At 49.0% G+C, this 20,687-nt stretch overlaps 1 protein-coding gene and 1 long non-coding RNA gene across 5 annotated transcripts in view; one reads left to right on the forward strand and one right to left on the reverse strand.

Moving 5' to 3' along the window:
* The window catches only part of LOC114676870 (uncharacterized), a 33,339-nt gene that overhangs the window by 9,179 nt on the left and 3,473 nt on the right, over positions 1-20,687 (forward strand). The window contains exons 2-3 of the long non-coding RNA XR_003727994.2: positions 6,844-6,965; positions 8,381-8,531. This is a non-coding gene — a long non-coding RNA (uncharacterized LOC114676870). The remainder of the gene's footprint in view (positions 1-6,843; positions 6,966-8,380; positions 8,532-20,687) is intronic.
* Positions 2,923-20,687, reverse strand: part of SMURF1 (SMAD specific E3 ubiquitin protein ligase 1) — a 122,484-nt gene continuing 104,719 nt past the window's right edge. For 3 of the 4 annotated variants that reach the window (XM_015134323.3, XM_015134324.3, XM_077995222.1), the window contains 7 exons: positions 18,023-18,137; positions 15,965-16,143; positions 13,937-14,074; positions 12,483-12,603; positions 10,968-11,169; positions 8,529-8,613; positions 2,923-6,170 (listed from right to left, as the gene is read on the reverse strand). In XM_015134323.3, coding sequence (XP_014989809.1) covers positions 6,071-6,170; positions 8,529-8,613; positions 10,968-11,169; positions 12,483-12,603; positions 13,937-14,074; positions 15,965-16,143; positions 18,023-18,137 — 940 coding nt within the window. In that variant the 3' untranslated portion in view covers positions 2,923-6,070. 4 annotated transcript variants of the gene reach the window in all.

A 20,687-nucleotide genomic window follows, 5' to 3' on the forward strand; every position in this document is an offset into this window, starting at 1 on the left:
CACCCAGGCTGGAGTGCAGTGGTGTAATCTCAGCTCACTACAACCTCTGCCTCCCAGGTTCAAGTAATTCTCCTGCCTCAGCCTCCAGAGTAGCTGGGATTGCAGGCATGTGCCACCACACTCGGCTAATTTTTTTATTTTTATTAGAGACGGGGTTTCGCTGGTCTCGAACTCCTGACCTCAAGTGAACGCCTGCCTCAGCCTCCCAAAGTGCTGGGATTACAGGCATGAGCCACTGCACCCAGCCCAGTACCCCATTTTCAATAAATTATTAATAGAACAACTAGACAGAGGATCAATAAGGAAATGTAGGACTTGAACAACACTATAGACCAACTGGACCTAACAAACATACACAAAACACTCCACCCAACAACAGCAAAATACACATTCTTCTCAAATGCACATGGAACATTCTCCAGAATATACTCTCTCCAGAGAGGTCATAAAACAAGTCTCAATAAATTTAAGAAGACTGAAGTCACACGAAGTATTTTCTCTGACCACAACAGAATGAAGCTAAAAATCAGTAACAGAAGGAAACTGGGAAATTCACAAATATGTGGAAATGAAACAAGATGCTTTCAAATAACCAATGGGTCAAAGAATAAATCACAAGGGAAATTAGAAAATATCTTGAGACAAAACACAACATACCAAAACTTAACGAATGCAGCGAAAGCAGTGCTAAGGATTATTCACCATGACCAAGGAAACTTATAGCTGTAAATCTTTATATTAAAAAGAAGGTTAAAAATGGACAACCTACATTATACCTTAAGGAACAAACTAAACCCAAAGAACAAACTAAACCCAAAAAAAAAAAACTAAAAAAAAGAACAAAAAGAACAAAGAACAAACTAAACCCAAAAAGAACAAACTAAAAAAAGAACAAACTAAACCCAAAGCTAACAGAAGTAAGAAAATAAATATTATAGCAGAGGAAATAAAAGACAAATGAGAAAAATCAGTGAAGCTAAGAGTTGGTTCTTCAAAGAGATCAACAAGATTGACAAAACTTTAGATGATTAAGAAGGAAGAATCAACTAAAAGAAGAGGGGACATTATTACCAATTTTACAGAACTATAAAGGATTATAAGAGTATTATGAACGACTGTATGCCAACAAATTGAATAACCTAGATGAAATGGATTTCCTAGAACTCTACAACCTACCAAGACCGAATCGTGAAGAAACAGAAAATCTGAATAGACTGACAATTAGTAAGAAGATCGAATCAAAAATCAAAAACGTCCCAACGAAGAAAAGCTCAAGACCAGATGGCTTCACTGGTGAATTCTATCAAACATTTAAAGAAGAAGTAATGCCAGTCTTTCTCAAACTCCTCCAAATAGTTGAAAAGGAAAGAATGCTTCCTAACTTATTCTGTGAGGCTAGGATTACTGTGATTTGAAAGCCAGAGAAAAACACTACAGGAAAACTATAGACCAATATCCGTTATGAATATAGATGTAAAAATCCTCAACAAAATATTAGCAAATTGAATCCAACAGCTTTTTTTTTTTTTTTTTTTTTTTGGAGACGGAGTCTTGCTCTGTCACCCAGGCTGGAGTGCAATGCCGCAGTCTCGGCACACTGCAAACTCCACCTTCCAGGTTCAGGCAATTCTCCTGCCTCAGCCTCCTGAGTAGCTGGGACTACAGGCGTGTGCCACCACACCTGGCTAATTTTTGTATTTTTAGTACAGACAAGGTTTCACTGTGTTGACCAGGCTGGTCTCGAACTCCTGACCTCGTGATCTACCTACCTCAGCCTCCCAAAGTGCTGGGGTTACAGGCGTGAGCCACAACGCCCGGCCCCAAGACCATATTAAAAGGATTATTCACCAAAACCAAGTGGAATTTATCCTAGGAAGGGAAGGGTGGCCCAACATAAGAAAATCAATGTAACACATCACATTAATAGAAAAGAGGGAAAAAATCATGTACATCTCAACTGACACAGAAGGGCGGTTTACTATAAACATTCCCTCTGTGATCAGAAAACAAGAAAAATATTCCCACTTTTACCACAGTTTTTCAACATTGTACTGGAAAAGTATAAGCCAGAGCTAATAGATAAGAAATAAAAGGCATCCAAGTTGGAAGGAACAGGTAAAGCTATCTCCTACAGAGAGAAAATTGCAAAGAATTCACAAGAAAGCCACTAGAGCTAGGAAGCGAATTTTTGCAGTTTTGGGGTACGAGATTGACAAACAATGCAGTTATGTTTCTATATACTAGCAATGAATATCCACAAAAGAACTTAAGAAAGCAATTATGTTTATAATAGCATAAGAATAAAGCTAACCAAGCAGGTGCAAGACTTGCCAGTTGTCTGCTGAAAACAAAATACTGTATAAAGAAGTTAAAGAGGCTGGGCACGGTGGCTCATGCCTGTAATCCCAGCACTTTGGGAGTCTGAGGCGGGCGGATCACCTGAGGTCGGGAGTTTGAGACCAGCCTGACCAACATGGAAAAACCCCATCTCTACTAAAAATACAAAATAAGCCGGGCGTCGTGCGCGCCTGTAATCCCAGCTACTCGGGAGGCTGAGGCAGGAGAATCACTTGAACCCGGGAGGCAGAGGTTGCAGTGAGCCGAGATTGCACCACTGTACTCTAGCCTGGGTGACAAGAGCAAGCCTCCATCTCAAAAAAATAAAGAAAAATGAAGGGAAAAACGAAAAGATAACCAGTGCGCAAAGAAATTCTAAATGTTCTCAGTCCCATGTTTTTGCTTGGTAGAGCACTTTCAACCCACTGCCATATTGTCATTAGTTTCCCTTACAATTCTATCCTTAACTCTGTCCTTTTCCCTTGGAAGGCCCTTGCCAGTATTCCTGCCTACACACTTCCTTTCTTGTGGGTTTGCAAAGACACTGGAATCTCATTTCCACACCAAAATAACAGACGCCAAAAATGTAAAGTCGTGAGTTTATTGCATATGTAACAAAATGAACCTGACCTCCTGGGCCCAGCCTGCTGTACAATCACTGTTTGTTTTGTGTTTCCAGCTGGTTCCATAACCACATTAAATAGAACTAGTATTTCATTAAATACTTTTGATTTTGACATAAAACAGAACATTAGTGTACAACTTTCACAAAATAAATCAGCGATAAAAACCGTGGGAAGGATAACAAGGATAGCAGCAATACTTAAAAACAAGACATTACAAAATAAATTAAAAAATACATTATAAAGTGGTTGAGAAACAAAAATAAACACATTTTTAAAATCCATACTATGTTTCGGGAAGGCTGCCGTGCGGCACACACCTGGCTGCAGATGGCGGGTAGGGGGACATTTTCTCTGCAGAAGGCCTTTCCTGACATCTCGGACTGGGTGACCACCTTAATCTGAATTCGGACCATATGTCTGAACAAGCTCAGGGGTCGAAATTCGATCTGGTGGCAGATTCTCTTTTCAGAACTGGAGAGAGCCCTTTTCCTGTCGCCCCGGGCCTCCCAGGCAGCCTCAGCTCTTCCTACCAAAAGCACTGGCGGAGTGGTGTTTGCTACATCCCTGAGTGTCGGCTGACGGCCGCTGGTGAGGGCAAGCCTGAAAAGCCGGGCCCCTGAAGCATCTGGGCAGAGGGGCAGGGGGCATGGCTGGATCGCCTGGGACCACCGAGAGGGGCGACACAGATCACACGTGAATGGGCTTCGTGCGGACCCAAAGTCCAACAGTCGGGAAGCTTTTACCATTTGCTTGCCATATTGAGTTCTTTGGGGTGGTTCAAAAGGACCAAACAAACCATCGTAGAAACTGAAGGTTCTGGGAGTGCGATGCCACCGACAGGGAGGCCTGTTTGGAAAGAGTGAACCGGAGCTCTGGAAAGGTCTGCGACGCTCACACGACCGATGACAAGGCGGCAAACCCACACGCAGGTGGAAGTGGAAAAGCAGAGACGGGGGCCGGGACAGGAATGCCATGTGTCCGCCGGGGCCACCTGTGGAGGACCCGGGACCCAGCCCTCTGGCTCTGGGCTGAAGCAACACCCGGCATGAGAGGCAGGGCAGCACCGACCAGCATGGGGCTGGCGGGTGCAGCTGCTAAGGCTCGCCCCCGACTCCTCCCAACAGCAAAAAGGTAGTTTTAAAGGCGTCAAATGCAACATTCCTGCTTCAAAGTCTTTTAAACCATGAGACCCTGGTTTCCTTCCTAGTTACTGCAGATTTTGGATACCACCACCAGGACAATCAGGTGGGGCCTCCGACCTCATCCCGGAGGCCGCTTCAGTTCTCGGATGGATGTCTCTTCCGCCTCCCGTGGGTTAGGCTCGTGACAGAGAGTGGGCTCTCCGGGGGAGGGCTCTAGTTTTCACTTCCTCACCTTCAAGAGCAAGATGCAAGGAAAGGCTGGATAGAGCCACTGGGAAACGGGCTTCTAGAACACCTTCAGGAAGCATCATGGTGAATGAGACACAGGATGCGCCCACCTGGGGGGGCAAGGCAGAGCTTTTCAAAGAGGCTAAGCCCACCATTGGGCCTGGACTTCTGGAATGGGGGATTAAACTTTCCTCCTGCAGCAAACCTCGTTTGGCAGCCCTTCCATTCTAGAACCTCAGCAGCCCAGAAGTCAACAGTGACAAAAAGAACAGATAAAACCGTTGTCCACAAGGTCCTTCCCAGGCCATCTCAGACCCACAGCGGGATCCCAGAGACTTCGACAGCAGTGAAATGTCTTGCTCATCGATTACCCTGTACTTGCCCCCACCCCAAACAAAAACAACAAAGAAACCATACAGGAACATTGGTTGCTGCTGCTGTTTTCTGCCCAAGTTCAGCTACTGGAAATCAAGCCACTTTAAGATAAAACACTGTTTGACTTCTGTGCAAACTGGAAAATGGTGTCAGAAACTTCGAGTCTAGGCTTGCTTCTGGCCTTGCTGATCATACGAAGACATCTGGGCAAGTGAACCGAGTAGCAATCGTTAGTGTCACCAGCTGCCACTGGGAAAGGGGCCACACGAGGCAGTGTGGAGCTGTCCCCCTCTGCGGTCACAGGTTTGCGTCCACACTCTACTTTTTGTAGAACAGTATCTTTGGGTGGATTTACATCATCGAGGTTATCCTTTCACCATTGCTTTTAAGCTAGTTCGCACCAAGCCAGCAGCTATGATAACACAATTTTGTTAGTTTAGCTCTTAGCAGTTGCCGCATCATGGTTTACTAATATTTTAAGTGACACAGTTGATGCTCTTCTATGGACAACAGTGGCACAGAGGTCACAGCTTTGGGACTGACTGGTTGGCTCTAGGGCTGATTTTGGTCTGCTCTTTTCTACACTCCGTGACATGGTGTTTTCACTGAAAAGAAAAGTCAAACTGGACAGATAATGCAGCAAAAGGGGCCCTTAAAAGATGGTTTTTCTCTACGTAAAATATTCTCAGCCAAGATACCCAGCAAAGAAATATCCTGGCTCCAGGAAAAGCTGCTCCAATTCCTTCTCCTTTCAAAGGGGCAACGCATTTTGACTCAAGCTTCCTGCTGTGGCAGAATTCCAATAAGCATACGTTAGGCAGTTATTTTTCAGTTGGAAATTCATCTGCTGCCCAGAACAGGCTGCTGGGATGTGAAATCTGGAATCTGAGCTCTGGTAAGATATCTAGCAGCTGCTCAAATTGAAAAGGGGCCCCAAGGCTATTTGAGATGGAACAGCGGGGATAGCCAGCAGTTCCAAACCCTCAGCCAGCCACACTCAGTCCCCTAACTGTGGGCTGATGCTCCCGTAAAGAGCTCAGGGCCATGAGCCTTATCACCACATGGGTTGCAACCACAGCAGAATATCCTGTGTGACCAAAGCCAAAGGCTAACCCTGGCTGCATTTTATTGGATGGGTGATGGAAGCGGGTGGGAGTACTATAATAAAGGAGAGATATATGGGTGGGAGCCACCAACAAAAGTCCCCCATCCCCCTCCCCCAAGAGAAAGGAGAGAGACAACCCTTTCCCCTCAGGTGATCCGGAATTCCAGGGCCTCTGCCAGCTTTGCAGGAGGCGCACAGAAGCTGGATGCTTTTGGTCTGGTGGCCATGAGCTAGACTCTGTTGCCTTTGGTTGCTTTTCACTCCACAGCAAACCCGCAGGTCTCCTCCACGGCTGTCAGCAGCTTCTCGTAGAGCTTCTCATAGGACTCATATGGTGGAATGTCGATCCGGTTAAAGCTGAAAAAGGACAAAAAAGTGAGAGTCACTGGGTGGGCAGTCCAGCCCTGGGACCAACCTCAAGGCCAAGGACAGGCAGCGAGAAGTGTGTGTGGGAGGGGAGAGGAATGGGGGGCGGGGCAGGAGTGGTGGTGAGTTCTCCATGTCCCCCTGTGCTTTTCTGCCTCTAATACAAAGATTTGTAATTTGTTTTTGCTTTTTGGTAGAGACAGGGTCTTGCTAGTTTCCCCAGGCTGCTCTCAAACTCCTGGCCTCAGGTGAACCTCTTGCCTTGGCCTCCCAACATGCTGGGACTACAGGCCTAAGCCACTGTGCCCAATCAACACACAGTGAAGTAAGTCTTGAGCCTTGACAACCAAAACATCACCAAATTACTGTTCACGGCTTCTATCAGGACAAAGCTCTCCGCTTGTTTTTGTCTGTCTGTCTGTGGGAGAAATTCTTTCTCTGTGCTAGGAATGCCTCTTTGGCAGCCCGTGTAACCCAGACTGGCTGTCAGGCAACGTCACCACTAACGATGTATTGCGTGTCTGTCTGTTCCTCTGGGACTTGATCTGCGACCAAAACGGGGCAGTCTGGAAAATTCCTTGCAAAAACAAAATCTCAAAACTAGTAAGATGACAAATCCTTAAAAGATGAAATGAATACTCAACTTTTGACTCGGTATTTCCAGGGGGAAACTCGTTTCCAGTATTTGTGCAAAGAAAAAGACATCCTTTAAGAAGCTACCATAGCAAACCAAAAAGTACAAAATTGTGACCCAGAGGACGTACAGTGACTTCCTGGCTTCCTAGGGTAAGCAGTTACGGAGGGTGTCTGTCTCTACAGAGCTGGGTTCCAGGGTGGGCCCTCTTTTTTCTGTGCTTCAGAGCATACTTTCCACATGCATCTAACACCAAGCACTGAACTGCTAAAGGACAAAAGCCTTGTGAGTAGGTGCGCAGCCAACATGGTGCGTTCCCGTAACGGATGCCACAGCCACGCTCGGAGCAGGACCCTGGCACCCACCACCACGGTCCAGGACCAACTGCATTACCCCATTTCACAAGTGCGGAAAACCAAGTTAGAATATGAAGTCACTTGCCCCAACCCACATGTCAGAGGGTGTCACAGCTAGCATTTGATCCCGCATCCTTGGTTTCCAAGACAGGAACCTTCCATCATCTCACTGGGCATCTCAACAGCATCTAGAACTGGTTCCCCCAAGGAAACGTGGCTACTCGTCTCAACGGATGGTTCCAGGACAAAGTGCGTGCCAGTGACTGGATTTTTAAACCATACAGGAAATACTCTAGTATGGAGACTCATTTTTAAGTTAAAATTTAGGAAGAAAATATTTGCAATAGACAAGGTGCGTGTGTCATAAGCAGGAGTCTAAGAAGATGGGGACCCAGAAATGTCAGATAAAGTGAAGACCAAAACTAGACTATTTTCCTTACCAACAGGTGTGTGTACATAAGACCTGGCAGAGAGGAAGATTTGAGCCTGCTGGAGTGGTAGCCACACTCCACTGAAACACCAATGTTAATTAATGACATGGCTCATAACAAAATTAGTTTCATAAGATACTGTGACAACCTTTCTGTGGCATGCTGCAAAGTACTCGTCCCATCTGACACAAGTACTACTGCCAGTCATTGAGACTTGGCATAAATGAAACAGAGTCCTACAAATCAGAAAACAGCTTTAAAAAAATAACATGAGGCCGGGCTTGGCGGCTCATGCCTGTAATCTTAGCACTTTGGGAGGCCGAGGCGGGCAGATCACCTGAGGCCAGGAGTTCCAGACTAGCCTGGCCAACATGGCGAAACCCCGTCTCTACTAAAAATACAAAAATTAGCCGGGCGTGTTGGCGGATGCCTGTAATCCCAGCTACTCGGGAGGCCAAGGCACGAGAATAGCTTGAACCCAGGAGGCAGAGGTTGCCGTGAATCAAGATTGTGCCACTGCACTCCAGCCTGGGTGACAAAGCAAGACTGTCTAAAAAAAATAAAAAACTAAATCAAGAGAAAAATCTATATTTAAATTTTAGGTTATATATACTCTAAGATTTTATGTTAAGTTTAGCAATAATGTTGGCCCTCTTATAGACATTTTGTTGCATGGCCAGTAAAGCCACTCTATACAGCGTTGTCATGTTGGAGGAAGAGTCGCTTGCTTGAGGGCTTCAGAATTGTCATTCAACTCTCGAATTTCTCCTTGTGTCTCAGGTGCTGTGGCTTTTGAGTTTTGATGATGACAGAAATATTTTAGCAGAGACTCCATCTCCAAAAAAAAGAAAAAACAACAAAACGAACGTGAACGTCGGCATCCTCCGGGGCTCCCAGGACGCCGTGACTTCCTGGCCGCAGTGCTTACCAGGTATGGGCCTTCGGAAGGTTGTCTGTGTTCGCGTCTATCAGGTGGATGGTGAACAGCCGGGGCCCTGCCGCGCCTGTAGAACCTTACAAGACAACATTCTAGTTAATGTACTTCAGAGGCACAGCTGTGGCACTTCCTGGCCACACGGCCCCCAGGAACCAGGGCCCTGACCACGTTCCCACCCCTACACCCAGGCAGGCTGTCCTGTGATAGGGCCATGAGGTTCCCAGGCCCGGTTTTAGGACATGCCTGCAATGGCCATCAAAGTGACAACATTCAGACATTTTTTTGAGACAGGGTTTCTGTTGCTCAGGCTGGAGTGCCGTGGGGCAGTCTCAGTTCACTGCAACATCTGACTGCCGGGTTCAAGCAATTCTTCTACCTCAGCCTCCCAAGTAGCTGGGATTACAGGTACACACCACCACACCTGGCTAATTGTTATATTTTTAGTAGAGACGGGGTTTTGCCGTGTTTCCCAGGCGGGTCTGGAACTCCTGGATCGCCTCAAGTGATCCACCCGCCTCAGCCTCCCAATGTGCTGGGATTACAGGTGTGAGCCACTACACTTGGCCAAAATTCCAACATTTTAGAATATCTTGCAGGGGGCAGAGCAAGAACTGCTAAGGCCCCTCCTAAAGTGCACCCTGACCATGAGCCTGCTCCAGACAGGCTCCCTGAGGGTCAGTGCTGTTTGCACCCACCCTCTGGAACAGACGACTTGCCCACCAGTTCTGTGGGGCAGGGTGAGGCACCAGCCCCTTCTTCCTCAGGTCTTTCCAGACTCAGCCCCAAGTGAGCACCAGGCTGGCCAGCAGCCACCACTGCTGCGGCAAAGACGGCTAGCTGACAGGGCTGCCGGGCGCCGGGAAAGGAGGGCACAGAGGTCACGGGCCTTGGCTGTGCTGCCCCTTGCTCCTGTGTATTCACAGATATTCCTTTCAAGCTGGGCCAAGGTCAGCGGCAGGACAGGAATCCAGGAGCAATGAGGACCAGCAGAGACACCATCTTTCTGTTGGGCAGACAGTCTCAGAGTGCAGCCTCCTGCTTCCTGGGGACCTGGGACAGGAAGGTGGCTCCTCCCCCTCGCAGGCCACACCCTCCAAGCCCCAACCTCCTGGGGAGTCAGGACAGGCTGCGCCAGGTGGGGGGCTTCAGAGACCTCCTGCAGGGCCCTGGCCACTCTGCCTGGCCCTGCCACCCTCCCACAGCACCAGCACTCCTTGTTCTGCACTGTGACCCTGTTCACCTCTGACCCACCTTCTAGACACTTTGGGGACACTGGGCTAAAGTCTATCCAATTATTGGGGGACGAGTGAGACCCTTATGACGACAGGGACCATCTCTAAGCGGGAACATTTAGCACGTGGACCTGCTGTGGGCAAGACAATGGCGCCATGAGAAAAGACTTGGTCAGGAAGCCTGGATTCCTGCCCTGCCTCGCCGTTCACACCTGCCTGTTTCTTCCCCTTGGGGGGATAATAAATCCCATGGCCTCGGTGAGTCTCGGCTTCCTCATCCATGGGATGGGGCTAATAATCCTCGTCAGCCAGGCTCTCTGGGTTGTTGGGAGAACGGAATGAGAAAGGCTTTGTAAATGACAGGCACCAGCACGCTCTGGGAGCAGCTGTCATGGTCAGGCTGGTCAAGCAGACAGAGGCTCCCAGATGCGAGCGGGGCTCAGCCTCGAACCCCTTTTTATTCAGGCCGGGCCCCTGGCAGCAAATCCATAGGCAGAGGTCACAATGGAAAATAGAAGGCGCCCTGATGGCTAAAGCCGACTGAAATGGAATTAACCTCCTTTTACTCAGCGAGGCAGAGGCAATATTCTGTGTTCACAATGTGTCTGTGTGTCTATCCGCATTTACAGTTCAGTCAGCTAAATTTCCGTATGGTGACACCGTGCACCTCACTCCTTCCAGCAGCATTCCCTCCGAACCCTCAGTGTAAAAGATGAGACATTAGGCCGCCGGGCCTACAGGCAGACGGGCACCTTTCCCTCAGTGGCTTAAACAGAGTGAGCATGACATCATCTTTCGGTGTGATCTGTGGCTGAACAGGGGTTCATGTGCAGCTCCAGGAGCCACTGAGACTGGGGGCGGTTCCCCCATAGCTCCCTCCCCGGGGTCTTGGCTAAGCTGGCCTCACAGACACTCTGAAGGCCTCTGCTGGCCAGACCCTCTTGGCTTTCTGGAAGTAGTGAGGAGGGGGAATCCACGTGCCCTGGGGTGGCTCCACAGTCTCTGCTCAGCGGGGCCCCACACCTGCTCACACACAGCCTCTGCAGGGCAGAGCATTAGCTACTGGAGAACATTCCTTATGCCATTTTCTAGCACACGCCTCAGAAAAACATCCCAGCCACCCTCCAGCTCTTCGGCTAGTACAGAACACAGCCCCCACAGATGCGCCATCGAATAGCCCCGCCTCCACGTCAGTCACCTTGCAAAGCCTTGAAGCCTTGGAGCGGGACCCGCGTGGATCCAGTCACAAACTGCAGGAGCCTGGCCCTCCTTTCTTCATCGAACGTCTCCACCGCTTGCCAGAACCACCGCACGATGTTGCTGTCGGCCACACAGTGCTTCAGCCGCGTGTTCGACTTCCAGTCGTTCAAGTCTATTTTATCCAGGCCGCCTATGATCAGCTGAGGAGGTGCAGAAAGGTGAGTTACTTCCAAAATGTATAAACCCACGTCAGGATGCGCCTCCTAGGTACCCGACACACACACGAGTGAAAAGTCGGTTCCCAAGCAAAGCAGCAGCTGTGTCTAAATAAACTAGGCAGACGCTGAGATGGGAAGACAGCTACACACAGGAGGCCTGTGGCACATGCTTCCGTCCGCCGCCTCCAGACGGGTCTCCAACCCCAAGGACCACAGTGCACAGCTGCTGATGGGACGTTGTCTTATAACCAAAGCGGGGTTTTTGCTCTGCATGGGTGAGCAGTATCAAAGCACCAACGGGTGACACTGAACAGAGCTACCACCATGAACAAGGGCACGTCCCAGGGTCTCTCCAGGACACTCAAGGACATGTGGAGTTTCGAGTCTGAAGAGAGGAGAATTCCGCAAGAGTTACGTGGGGCTGGGGCTGATGGGGCGTGTTTGTGCAACTGGCTTAAAAAGTTCACCCCCTGCTAGGTGCGGTGGCTCATGCCTGTAGTCCCAGCACTTTGTGGGGGCTGAAGTTGGGCGGATTGCTTGAGCCCAGGAGTTCAAGGCCAGCCTGGACAACATGGCAAAACCCTGTCTCTACAACAAATACAAAAAGTAGCCAGGCATGGTGACGGGCACCTGTAGCCTCAGCTACTTGGGAGGCTGACGTGGAAGGATTGCTTCAGCCTGGGAGGTCGAGGCTGCAGTGAGCCACGATTGCACCACCGCACTCCAGCCTGGGCAACAGAGCAAGGCTGTCTCAAAAGAAAAAAAACACAAACGTTCACCCCAGAACTACTGCTCCATCCAAGCTCTTGGCTCCCAAGCTCTCCTCACTGGCAGCAGAAAAACTTGGAGAACAATCTACAAGGCTTGAGCTGTTTGGCACCAGAGATGGAGAAGGGCTGAATGAATCACCGTGTTCAAGCACATGCAGTATGACTAGAGAATACAATAGCCCCTTGTTCTTAGTCTAGGAACAGCCAGAATAAAAAGCAGTAAGTTACTGCTGTGGGAGCACCTGGTTCTCCCCCGCTAGATACCCTGAAAACAAGGGAAGCCACAACCACCTTGACCAGTTTTCCGGGAACTATTCAGATTTCCTACCGCCAGGCAGACATCTCGCCGGTTACCAACCGGCATAAACACCTTCTACTCCCCACTCTTGCTCTAGTCTGGGAACCCCAACAGCTCCTAGGCTTACTAGGAAACGGCCGCTCGCAGCAAGGATTTAAAACAGGCAGACGCCAGCCACAGGGGAGCCCCCGAACGCCCTGGGTCAACTCCGCACGGCAGGCACCTACCTCCAGTTCCTTCTGGTCAAAAGGCTTCAGCAGGTGTTGAGGGATGAGCTCATTGAACCCCTTCTGCAGAGCTAAGAACTGGGCTTCAATTCCTCTCATAAACCTCCAGTTTACATACAGCCTGGAAGAAAAACTCGCAAGTTGGATGCAACACCAAGTGGATTTTCCACCATGGGCAGGCTTTTTTTTCCTTTTTTTTTTTTTTGGAGACAGGGTCTCACTCTGTCACCCAGGCTGGAGTGCAGTGGCGCAATCTCGGCTCACTGGAAACTCTGCCTCCTGGGTTCAAGCGATTCTCCTGCCTCACCCTCCCCAGTAGCTGGGATTACAGGTACCCGCCACCACGCCTGGCTAATTTTTGTATTTTTAGTAGAGACGGGGTTTCACCATGTTGGCCAGGCTGGTCTTGAGCTCCTGACCTCAGGTGATCTGCCCGCCTCAGTCTCCCAAAGTGCTGGGATGACAGGCGTGAGCCTCCGCGCCTGACCTGTGAGCCGGTTCTGATACCACAGTCTGACAAACATGGGAACACACTGGGATCCCCCCCAGATCTCTCCACCAAGACAGACATACCACCAGCTAGTAGTACCAAACCTTGGCATCACGTTAAAAATGACTCAGTGCATGCCCTGATTCATTCCGATTCGCCCCTGAAAACAGGAGGATTGAACCTGATCTGTCACATCAATTGCTGCAATTTGAAAGCATGTTCTGGCCAGGGACAGTGGCTCACACCTGGAATCTCAGCCCCTTGGGAGGCCGAGGCAAGAGGATCGCTTGAGGCCAGGGGTTCAAGACCAGCCTGGCAACATAGCAAGACCCTATAAAAATGTAAACAATTTTAAATGTGTAAAAGTACATTTGAAAGTACAGCACAGGACAGCGTGGCACACAGACGTGCCCACATAGTTCTCAGCTGCAAGTGCCGAGGCCTGAACATGGATTTGCCTCAAGTTAGGGATGGAAAAAAACTGAGAGGGTGGCTTCCTCGGACGGAGCACCGAGACCCTCCAAAGCCACTGCTCTCTCCTTTGCCTCTGACCTCTGCATCCATAATTAGGTGGTCACTGAAAAGTCCTTCCCCACATGGGTTCTGTCCCTCAGGCCAGGCCTGGCCCCATTAGGGCCCCTCCAAGCAGATCCCCGATGCTGCTGCTGAGCTGTTGGTTTCTGAAAGTCGCCTCTGTTCATGTGATCTGATCACAAGTGCCAGCCATCACACAGCGAAGGAGCTACAGCAACTAAATGCAGGCTCGGCCTCGCCCCAGGCACCTGGCTGTCCCCCACAGGCGACTAAACGCAGGCTCAGCCTCACGGCAGGCACCCGGCCGTCCCCCACAGGCGACTAAACGCAGGCTCAGCCTCGCCCCAGGCACCCGGCCGTCCCCCACAAGCAACTAAACGCAGGCTCAGCCTCGCCCCAGGCACCCGGCCGTCCCCCCAGGTGGCATTACCGGACGTATTCTTTCTTGTTCTCCTCTGTGACCGGCACATTTCTGCCATTGGGTTTCAGTTCATGCTGAAGGATCCGTCCGAAGGCGTTGTGTTCCACGCAGAAGGTGTGGTCCAGTACAGGCGTGATGTCGTTCTCTCTGTTGAAATAAGACAGGAGGATGTAGGTTAGAGCTCTGCCACCACGTGGGGTCATTGGGTAGACAGACAACATTTACGACGGCCAGACCCGGGGCTGCAAGAGAGGACAGCTTCGGGCAGACACAGAACCTGTGTGGGGGCAGCACAGCAACAGGTGCTGGAGGACCTGGACACCACAGCTCTGGTTCCAGATGTCCCCACTCCTGGCTTCCACAATCATAGAAGGCGGGGAGCAGGTTGCTCTACCATCCTGTGGTTTCAGGAGACCCACAACCCAGCTGCTTTGTACACTGAGTGTGGGAGTCAAAAGGCAGGAATGTGAAGAGGTATCAGGGTCAAAGGGAAATTGACCTGGAGATGAAGCCACGCCAAGAAAATGCCGTTCCCGGCCAGGTGCAGCAGCTCACACCTGTAATCCCAGCACTTTGGGAGGCCAAGGTGGGCAGATCACGAGGTCAGGAGATTGAGACCAGCCTGGTCAACATGGTGAAACCCCATCTCTACTAAAAATACAAAAAACTAGCCAGGCGTGGTGGCAGGCGCCTGTAGTCCCAGGTACTCGGGAGGCTGAGGCAGGAGAATCACTTGAACCTGGGAGGCGGAGCTTGCAGTGAGCCGAGATCGAGCCACTGCACTCCAGCCTGGGCGACAGAGCAAGACTCCACCTCAAAAAAAATAAATAAATAAATAAAAAACCATTCCTCCCTTAGAGGCAGCCTTTCCAAACGCATCAGTTCAAACACAAAAGCACTCAAAAGTGAAAAGTAGCTCTTGAATCTGCCATCGTTCTTGAGCCATAGGCAGAGTGGAAGATTTTCTTTTTGTTTTTTTTTGAGACAGACTCACTCTGTCATCCAGGCTGGAGTGCAGTGGTGTGGTCTCAGCTCATAGCAATCTCTGCCTCCTGGGTTCAAGCAATTTTCCTGCTTCAGCCTCCCAACTAGCTGGGATTGCAGGCACATGCCACACCTGGCTTCTTAAAATTTTTTTATTTTTAGTAGGGGCGGGATTTCACCATGTTGGCCAGGTTGGTCTCGAACTCCAACCTTTGACCTCAAGTGAAAAGAGCAAGTGATCTGCCCACCTCAACCTCCCAAAGTACTGGGATAATAGGCATGGAGCCACTGCACCCAGCTGAGTAGAAGATTTTCTACCCGATCCCCAGAGTCCCCTCTTCAAGTTGGAACACATGACACATGGGACACAACCAGGAGGCCCTGACTCCGACTCACCCACATCCCTCCATCTGCCAGAGCCTGATCTTTTGTCCCCTTGAAATCTGCAAGGACCCGTGACAGTCACGGTTCATCTTGTCACTGCCTGCTGCTCTGAACAGAGTGTTTAGAATAATTCTAAAGCACAGGTAACTAAATGTTCATTTTGTTTTGATACTTGCTTGGCCCTTGTGTAGGTTAACTGGAGACACCCTGAGTGTCACACACACCCCACAATGGGCCTGGGGAGTGGCCTGTTAACGTCTGGGATCTTACCTTCATCATTCAAGGAAACAATCTAGTCCATGAAGAGAAACCTATCCAACATCACGAGGAAAATAAGTCAACTGAATATTTTTACTAGATCTGGTGGGTTTTTTGGTTGTTGTTTGTTTTTTTTTGTTTGTTTGTTTTTTGCTGTAATGGGATCTCGCTATGTTGCCCAGGCTGCTCTCAAACTCCTGGGCTCAAGTGATCTGCCCACCTCGGTCTCCCAAAGAATCTCCTTTTCTGTTTCTGGTTATAATATAATGGTTTCTTTGTGTCTCTTCAATTTCACAATGATCCCCAAAATAACACACACACACACACAGAGGCACACATGCATGCACACAGTAGACGCGGTGGTTGGTGTACCCTAAGCCAGGTGACCGTGTGCCGTCAGTCAATACTTACAGGATCCACACCAAGCTCTTATGCAGCTCCGGGTCCACGGATTCCAGGTCTGAGAGCTGGATGGGCTTCCCCAGCAGCTGCTTATAGAAGGGCACCGTGAAGCCCCCATTGATGTAGTGTCCGTGGAACACAGCCAGCCCCATGATCCGCCCCACAAAGTGAAAATAAGACAAGTGGTCCTGTAGGGGGCACCAGAGAACACAAATTTGTCAGCACGATGCCGGCCAATGTGGAATCTCGCTTCCCAAGAAGTGCTGTCCCCAAGCTTCTTGGGAAAAGTGTCCCAGAGGCAGCCAGACCTACTGACTCAGGGACTCAGAGGCCCCGCTGCTGAGCAAGTGAAAGAAGGCTGCTTGTGTAGCAGAAATTTACCTAGATTTACTGGACAACGTTTTCTATGCTGTCAGGGCCAACACCTCCTCAGAAGGGCCATATAACTGGCAGAGGAGCCCCGTGTTCAGCATTGACTGAGAATTTCACCTTGGTGACAACAGAGAATTAAACCAAGCCCGGGGCCTTGACACTGTAGGGCCTCGGCACCATGCTGGACACACGCCCAGGAAGCCAGCCCTGCGCTCCCTCCCAGGGCATGAGAAAGAAAAGGGCAAGTTCCCTTCCTCCTCTAATCCAGAACAAAAGGAAGGGAGGGAGGGAAAGAAAGAGAGGGAGGGAGGGAAGAAATGCTAAGGGGGAAAAAAGACCACAGGAAAATATGTATGAATAAGCCAAGTCAAATAACAATTCTAGGCTGGCTGTGGTGGCTCACGCCTGTCATCCCAACACTTTAGGAGGCTGAGGCAGGCGGATCACCTGAGGTCAGGAGTTTGAGACCAGCCTGGCCAACATGGCGAAACCCCATCTCTACTAAAAATACAAAAACTAGCTGGGCGTGGTGGCGGGCGTCTGTAATCCCAGGTACTCGGGAGGCTGAGGTGGGAGAATCCCTTGAACCCGGGAGGCAGAGGTTGCAATGAGCAGAGATCACACCACTGCACTTCAGCCTGGAGGACAGAGCAAGACTCTGTCTCAAAAAAAAAAAAAAAAAAAAAAAAAACCAGAACCATTCCAGAACCAGAGCCGTTCTGGCTTTTTTTTTTGAGACGGAGTCTCGCTCTGTCGCCCAGGCTGGAGTACAGTGAGTGGCGCGATCTTGGCTCACTGCAAGCTCCGCCTCCCGGGTTCACGCCATTCTTCTGCCTCAGCCTCCCGAGTAGCTGGGACTACAGGTGGCCGCCACCTCGCCCGGCTAATTTTTTGTATTTTTAGTAGAGACAGGGTTTCACCGTGTTAGCCAGGATGGTCTCGATCTCCTGACCTCGTGATCTGCCCGCCTCGGCCTCCCAAAGCTCTGGGATTACAGGCGTGAGCCACACCGTTCTGGTTTTTAACTCAGGAACCACACATCTCTACTTTCAGGTTTGAATTACGTTCACCTCAAACAATGAGTCAAAACTCTGCTTCCATGTTGGTGAAAGGTTCTTCCGCATTTGAATGCACAAGCGGGGCCTGCCCCGCCTTTGCCTCAGCGGCCCGTGCAGGACACTGGTGAAGGCCGTGGCGCCATAGGAGGAGCCCCTGCTGGCCGGCTGCCCGCCCTCGGGCTGGGCATGCAAACACTGCACTGACTTCCTCATCTCTAAAACCAGCACACTAAGGGTGGCAGCATTTGTGGCTTAGAAAGCTAGTTCTGGAAAGATTCCAGTTTTGACTGGGAGGAGGCTGGACTTCAGAACCCACTCCTTAGAATGACACCATTAACAAATACAGTCATCATTCCACAGTTCCCTCGAATGATCATAAAGTGTCCCGAGTGTATGAACAGCTCCGCTTCCCACTTCAACTCCTTCAACACAACACACCCAATGACCACAGTCTCTGAAAATACCAGATTGAAATCATCCATCTTAACTCAGTTTTCACTTTACCTTTCCATGTTTTGCTTACCGATGTCTTCGATTAACTCTACAACGAATAGACCAAGAACTGAGAATGAAACTGAAAATCCATCTCAAAAATTCTCCAACTCAATTCCCTACCTCTTTGTTCATTCATACTTACGGGGTTGATTGAAGAATCCGGATTTATTTGCAACATGTAAATATTGTCTGTAGAATACTGGAAGAGCCCGTAGTAAGGATTCAACATTTCATGGCACAGCAAATAAAGCCACTCCCTGGGAGCAAACAACAAAAATGCATTTGATACGTGCTAAAATTTCTATATATATATATTTTTTCCTGAGATGAAGTCTCGCTCTGTCGCCCAGGCTGGAGCACAGTGGTGTAATCTTGGCTCACTGCAACCTCTGCCTTCCGGGTCCAAGCGATTTTCCTGCCTCCTGAGTAGCTGGGAGTACAGGCATGCGCCACCAGGCCCGGCTAATTTCTGTATTTTTAGTAGAGACGGGGTTTCACCATGTTGGCCAGGCTGGTCTCGAACTCCTGACCTCAAATGATCCACCCACCTCGGCCTTCCAAAGTGCCAGGATTACAGGAGTGAGCCACCGCGCCCAGCCTGAGTTATTATTTTCTGAGTTTCTTTAATGTTTGCATCATTTTATTATTTTAAAAACCCCAAAGTTAAAAAGAGTCAAGCCAAAAAAAAAAGGCACTTCAACTAGAAACTGTATGGTTCAGTGGCTGCACTCGGGTTGCGATAAGCCCAGCTAGTGGGCGGTCTCAGACAAACACCTGTGGCAGATCTACAGAGTCTTTCGTTCATTCTACTCAAAACTCCTTTTCAATGGATCGCATTAAGATAGCAGCCCCAAATTTTATTCTGGAATTTCTTACTCTTTCAAACAGAAATGAGAGAGAATAGGGAAGGACAGACACAAAGGCAGAGAAGCTGTCCAAGAAAATCATGAGAATACACGAAAAATATCAAACAAAAACAGTTCTGTATTGTACTCAAAAGAACAGAAAAGACAGCCAGAAGAGATGAGACTCCGAATCCTATAAAGTTTCTTTACTACAAAGGCAATGTTGCTGAATTTGAATTCATCCCAAGTTTTGGAGTTTCGATTTAGGAAGAACCTTTTTTGAAAAAGACAAAGACCTTCAATTGTCTAGACAGGAAGTGATTAAAATATAAGCAAACGTTCCAACCGAGCCATGGACGACATGAAGATACAATCAGCTGTGTTCTGGAAGTGGTAGGGGAAGCAATAACTAAACAGGGGAAGCTACAGAAAGGACTTCAGGACTAAATACTGGGGAGATAAGTGTAGCCTGACTCCCACAGATCGGATAATGAACACACTCCTGCACATGTGTAACACACGTGCAACTGGAATCGCTCCACCTCTCTCTGAGATAGGTATGACCCCTATCATACCTATCTGGATATCATACCACTGGAGGAGGAAGACTCCAGTGGTGAAATAACACTGCAAGACCAAACTGGAGGTGGCAGAGCAGGGATTCCCAGCTCTTCCCACTACAGCATCATGTCAGTCAAGGGAAATTTGCAAACACTTGTCTCCACGCAGAAGACTGGACGACTACAGAAGACGCGGAAGGAATGTAACTCCTACCAGACCAAACCAGGGAGTCCAACAGCTGAGTAACAAGCATTTCAGAACGACCAAAGAAAGAAAATGTGCGAAGAAATTAACAAAAAATAAAATTCATTCATTTGGCACATATTTACGGAGACAAGTGTTCCGCTGTGTGTTAGCTGCTGTTCTAAGAACCGGGGATCAGCTGTGAACAAGACAAGGTTCCTGGCTGTGTGCAGTTTGAGTCTCTCGGAAAATGCAGACGAGAAACGGAGACATCACACCACACAACCATGAGGTGGTCACAGCATGACAAGGGAGGACGCCAAGAAAGGGGAAGCTGCGGGACGCCCAGGACAATGGACCTCACCCAGGGAAGCAGTGAAGTCTCACGACGACTGTGGCACGGAGGAGCGAGAGAACTGCCATCAGGCTGCACAGAAGCCTTGCAGGAGACACAGGAGGGCTGTCAGAAGGTATGATGTGTAACCGTCCTGGAGGACTTGAAGTTCAAGGGGCAATAGAGACAGTGAAAGCTACTGGGGAGGGAAGCCAAGGCGGGAGGATCACCTGAGGTCAGGAGTTCAGCACCCACCTGGCCACCATGGTGAAACCCCATCTCTACTAAAAATACAAAAATTAGCTGGACATGGTGACTCGCTCCTGTAATCCCAGCTACTCAGGGGGCTGAGGCGCAAGAATCACTTGAACCTGGGAGGTGGAGGTAGCAGTGAGCTGAGATCCAGCCAGTGGACTCCAGCCTGGGCCACAGAGTGAGACTCTGTCTCCAGAAAAAAAGGGAAGAAGAAATTCTTGGAAAAATTAGAATTTGTTCCAAAAAGTTAAACAAATTCTAGAAACTATTTAACCCCTTAATGGACAATATTTTCATTCATAATAATACAAACCATATAAACTTTCATCCCTTTACAAATAATTGGTAGACAGGCATAGGAGACTCACCAAATTTTGGTTACAGAAGAGAATGTAAATCTTAACCTTGACAATATAAAAGTAGTATTACAGATGACAGAATTTAAGAGGCAGAAGGAATGCTGAAGAGAAGTTACAAGTATGAATATCCTGTTCTTATGCAACTGAGAGGTCCAGAGATCATGTCTCTAGTTGATAAATCAAAAACTAAAGGTGAAAGCACAGGACATGAAGTTACAAATGAGGGAAGAACTAAAAGATTCATATTACTAAATTGAACATGAGAGTAAC

Source organism: Macaca mulatta, chromosome 3 (genome assembly GCF_049350105.2).
Source record: "Macaca mulatta isolate MMU2019108-1 chromosome 3, T2T-MMU8v2.0, whole genome shotgun sequence".
Lineage (NCBI taxonomy): Eukaryota > Metazoa > Chordata > Mammalia > Primates > Cercopithecidae > Macaca > Macaca mulatta.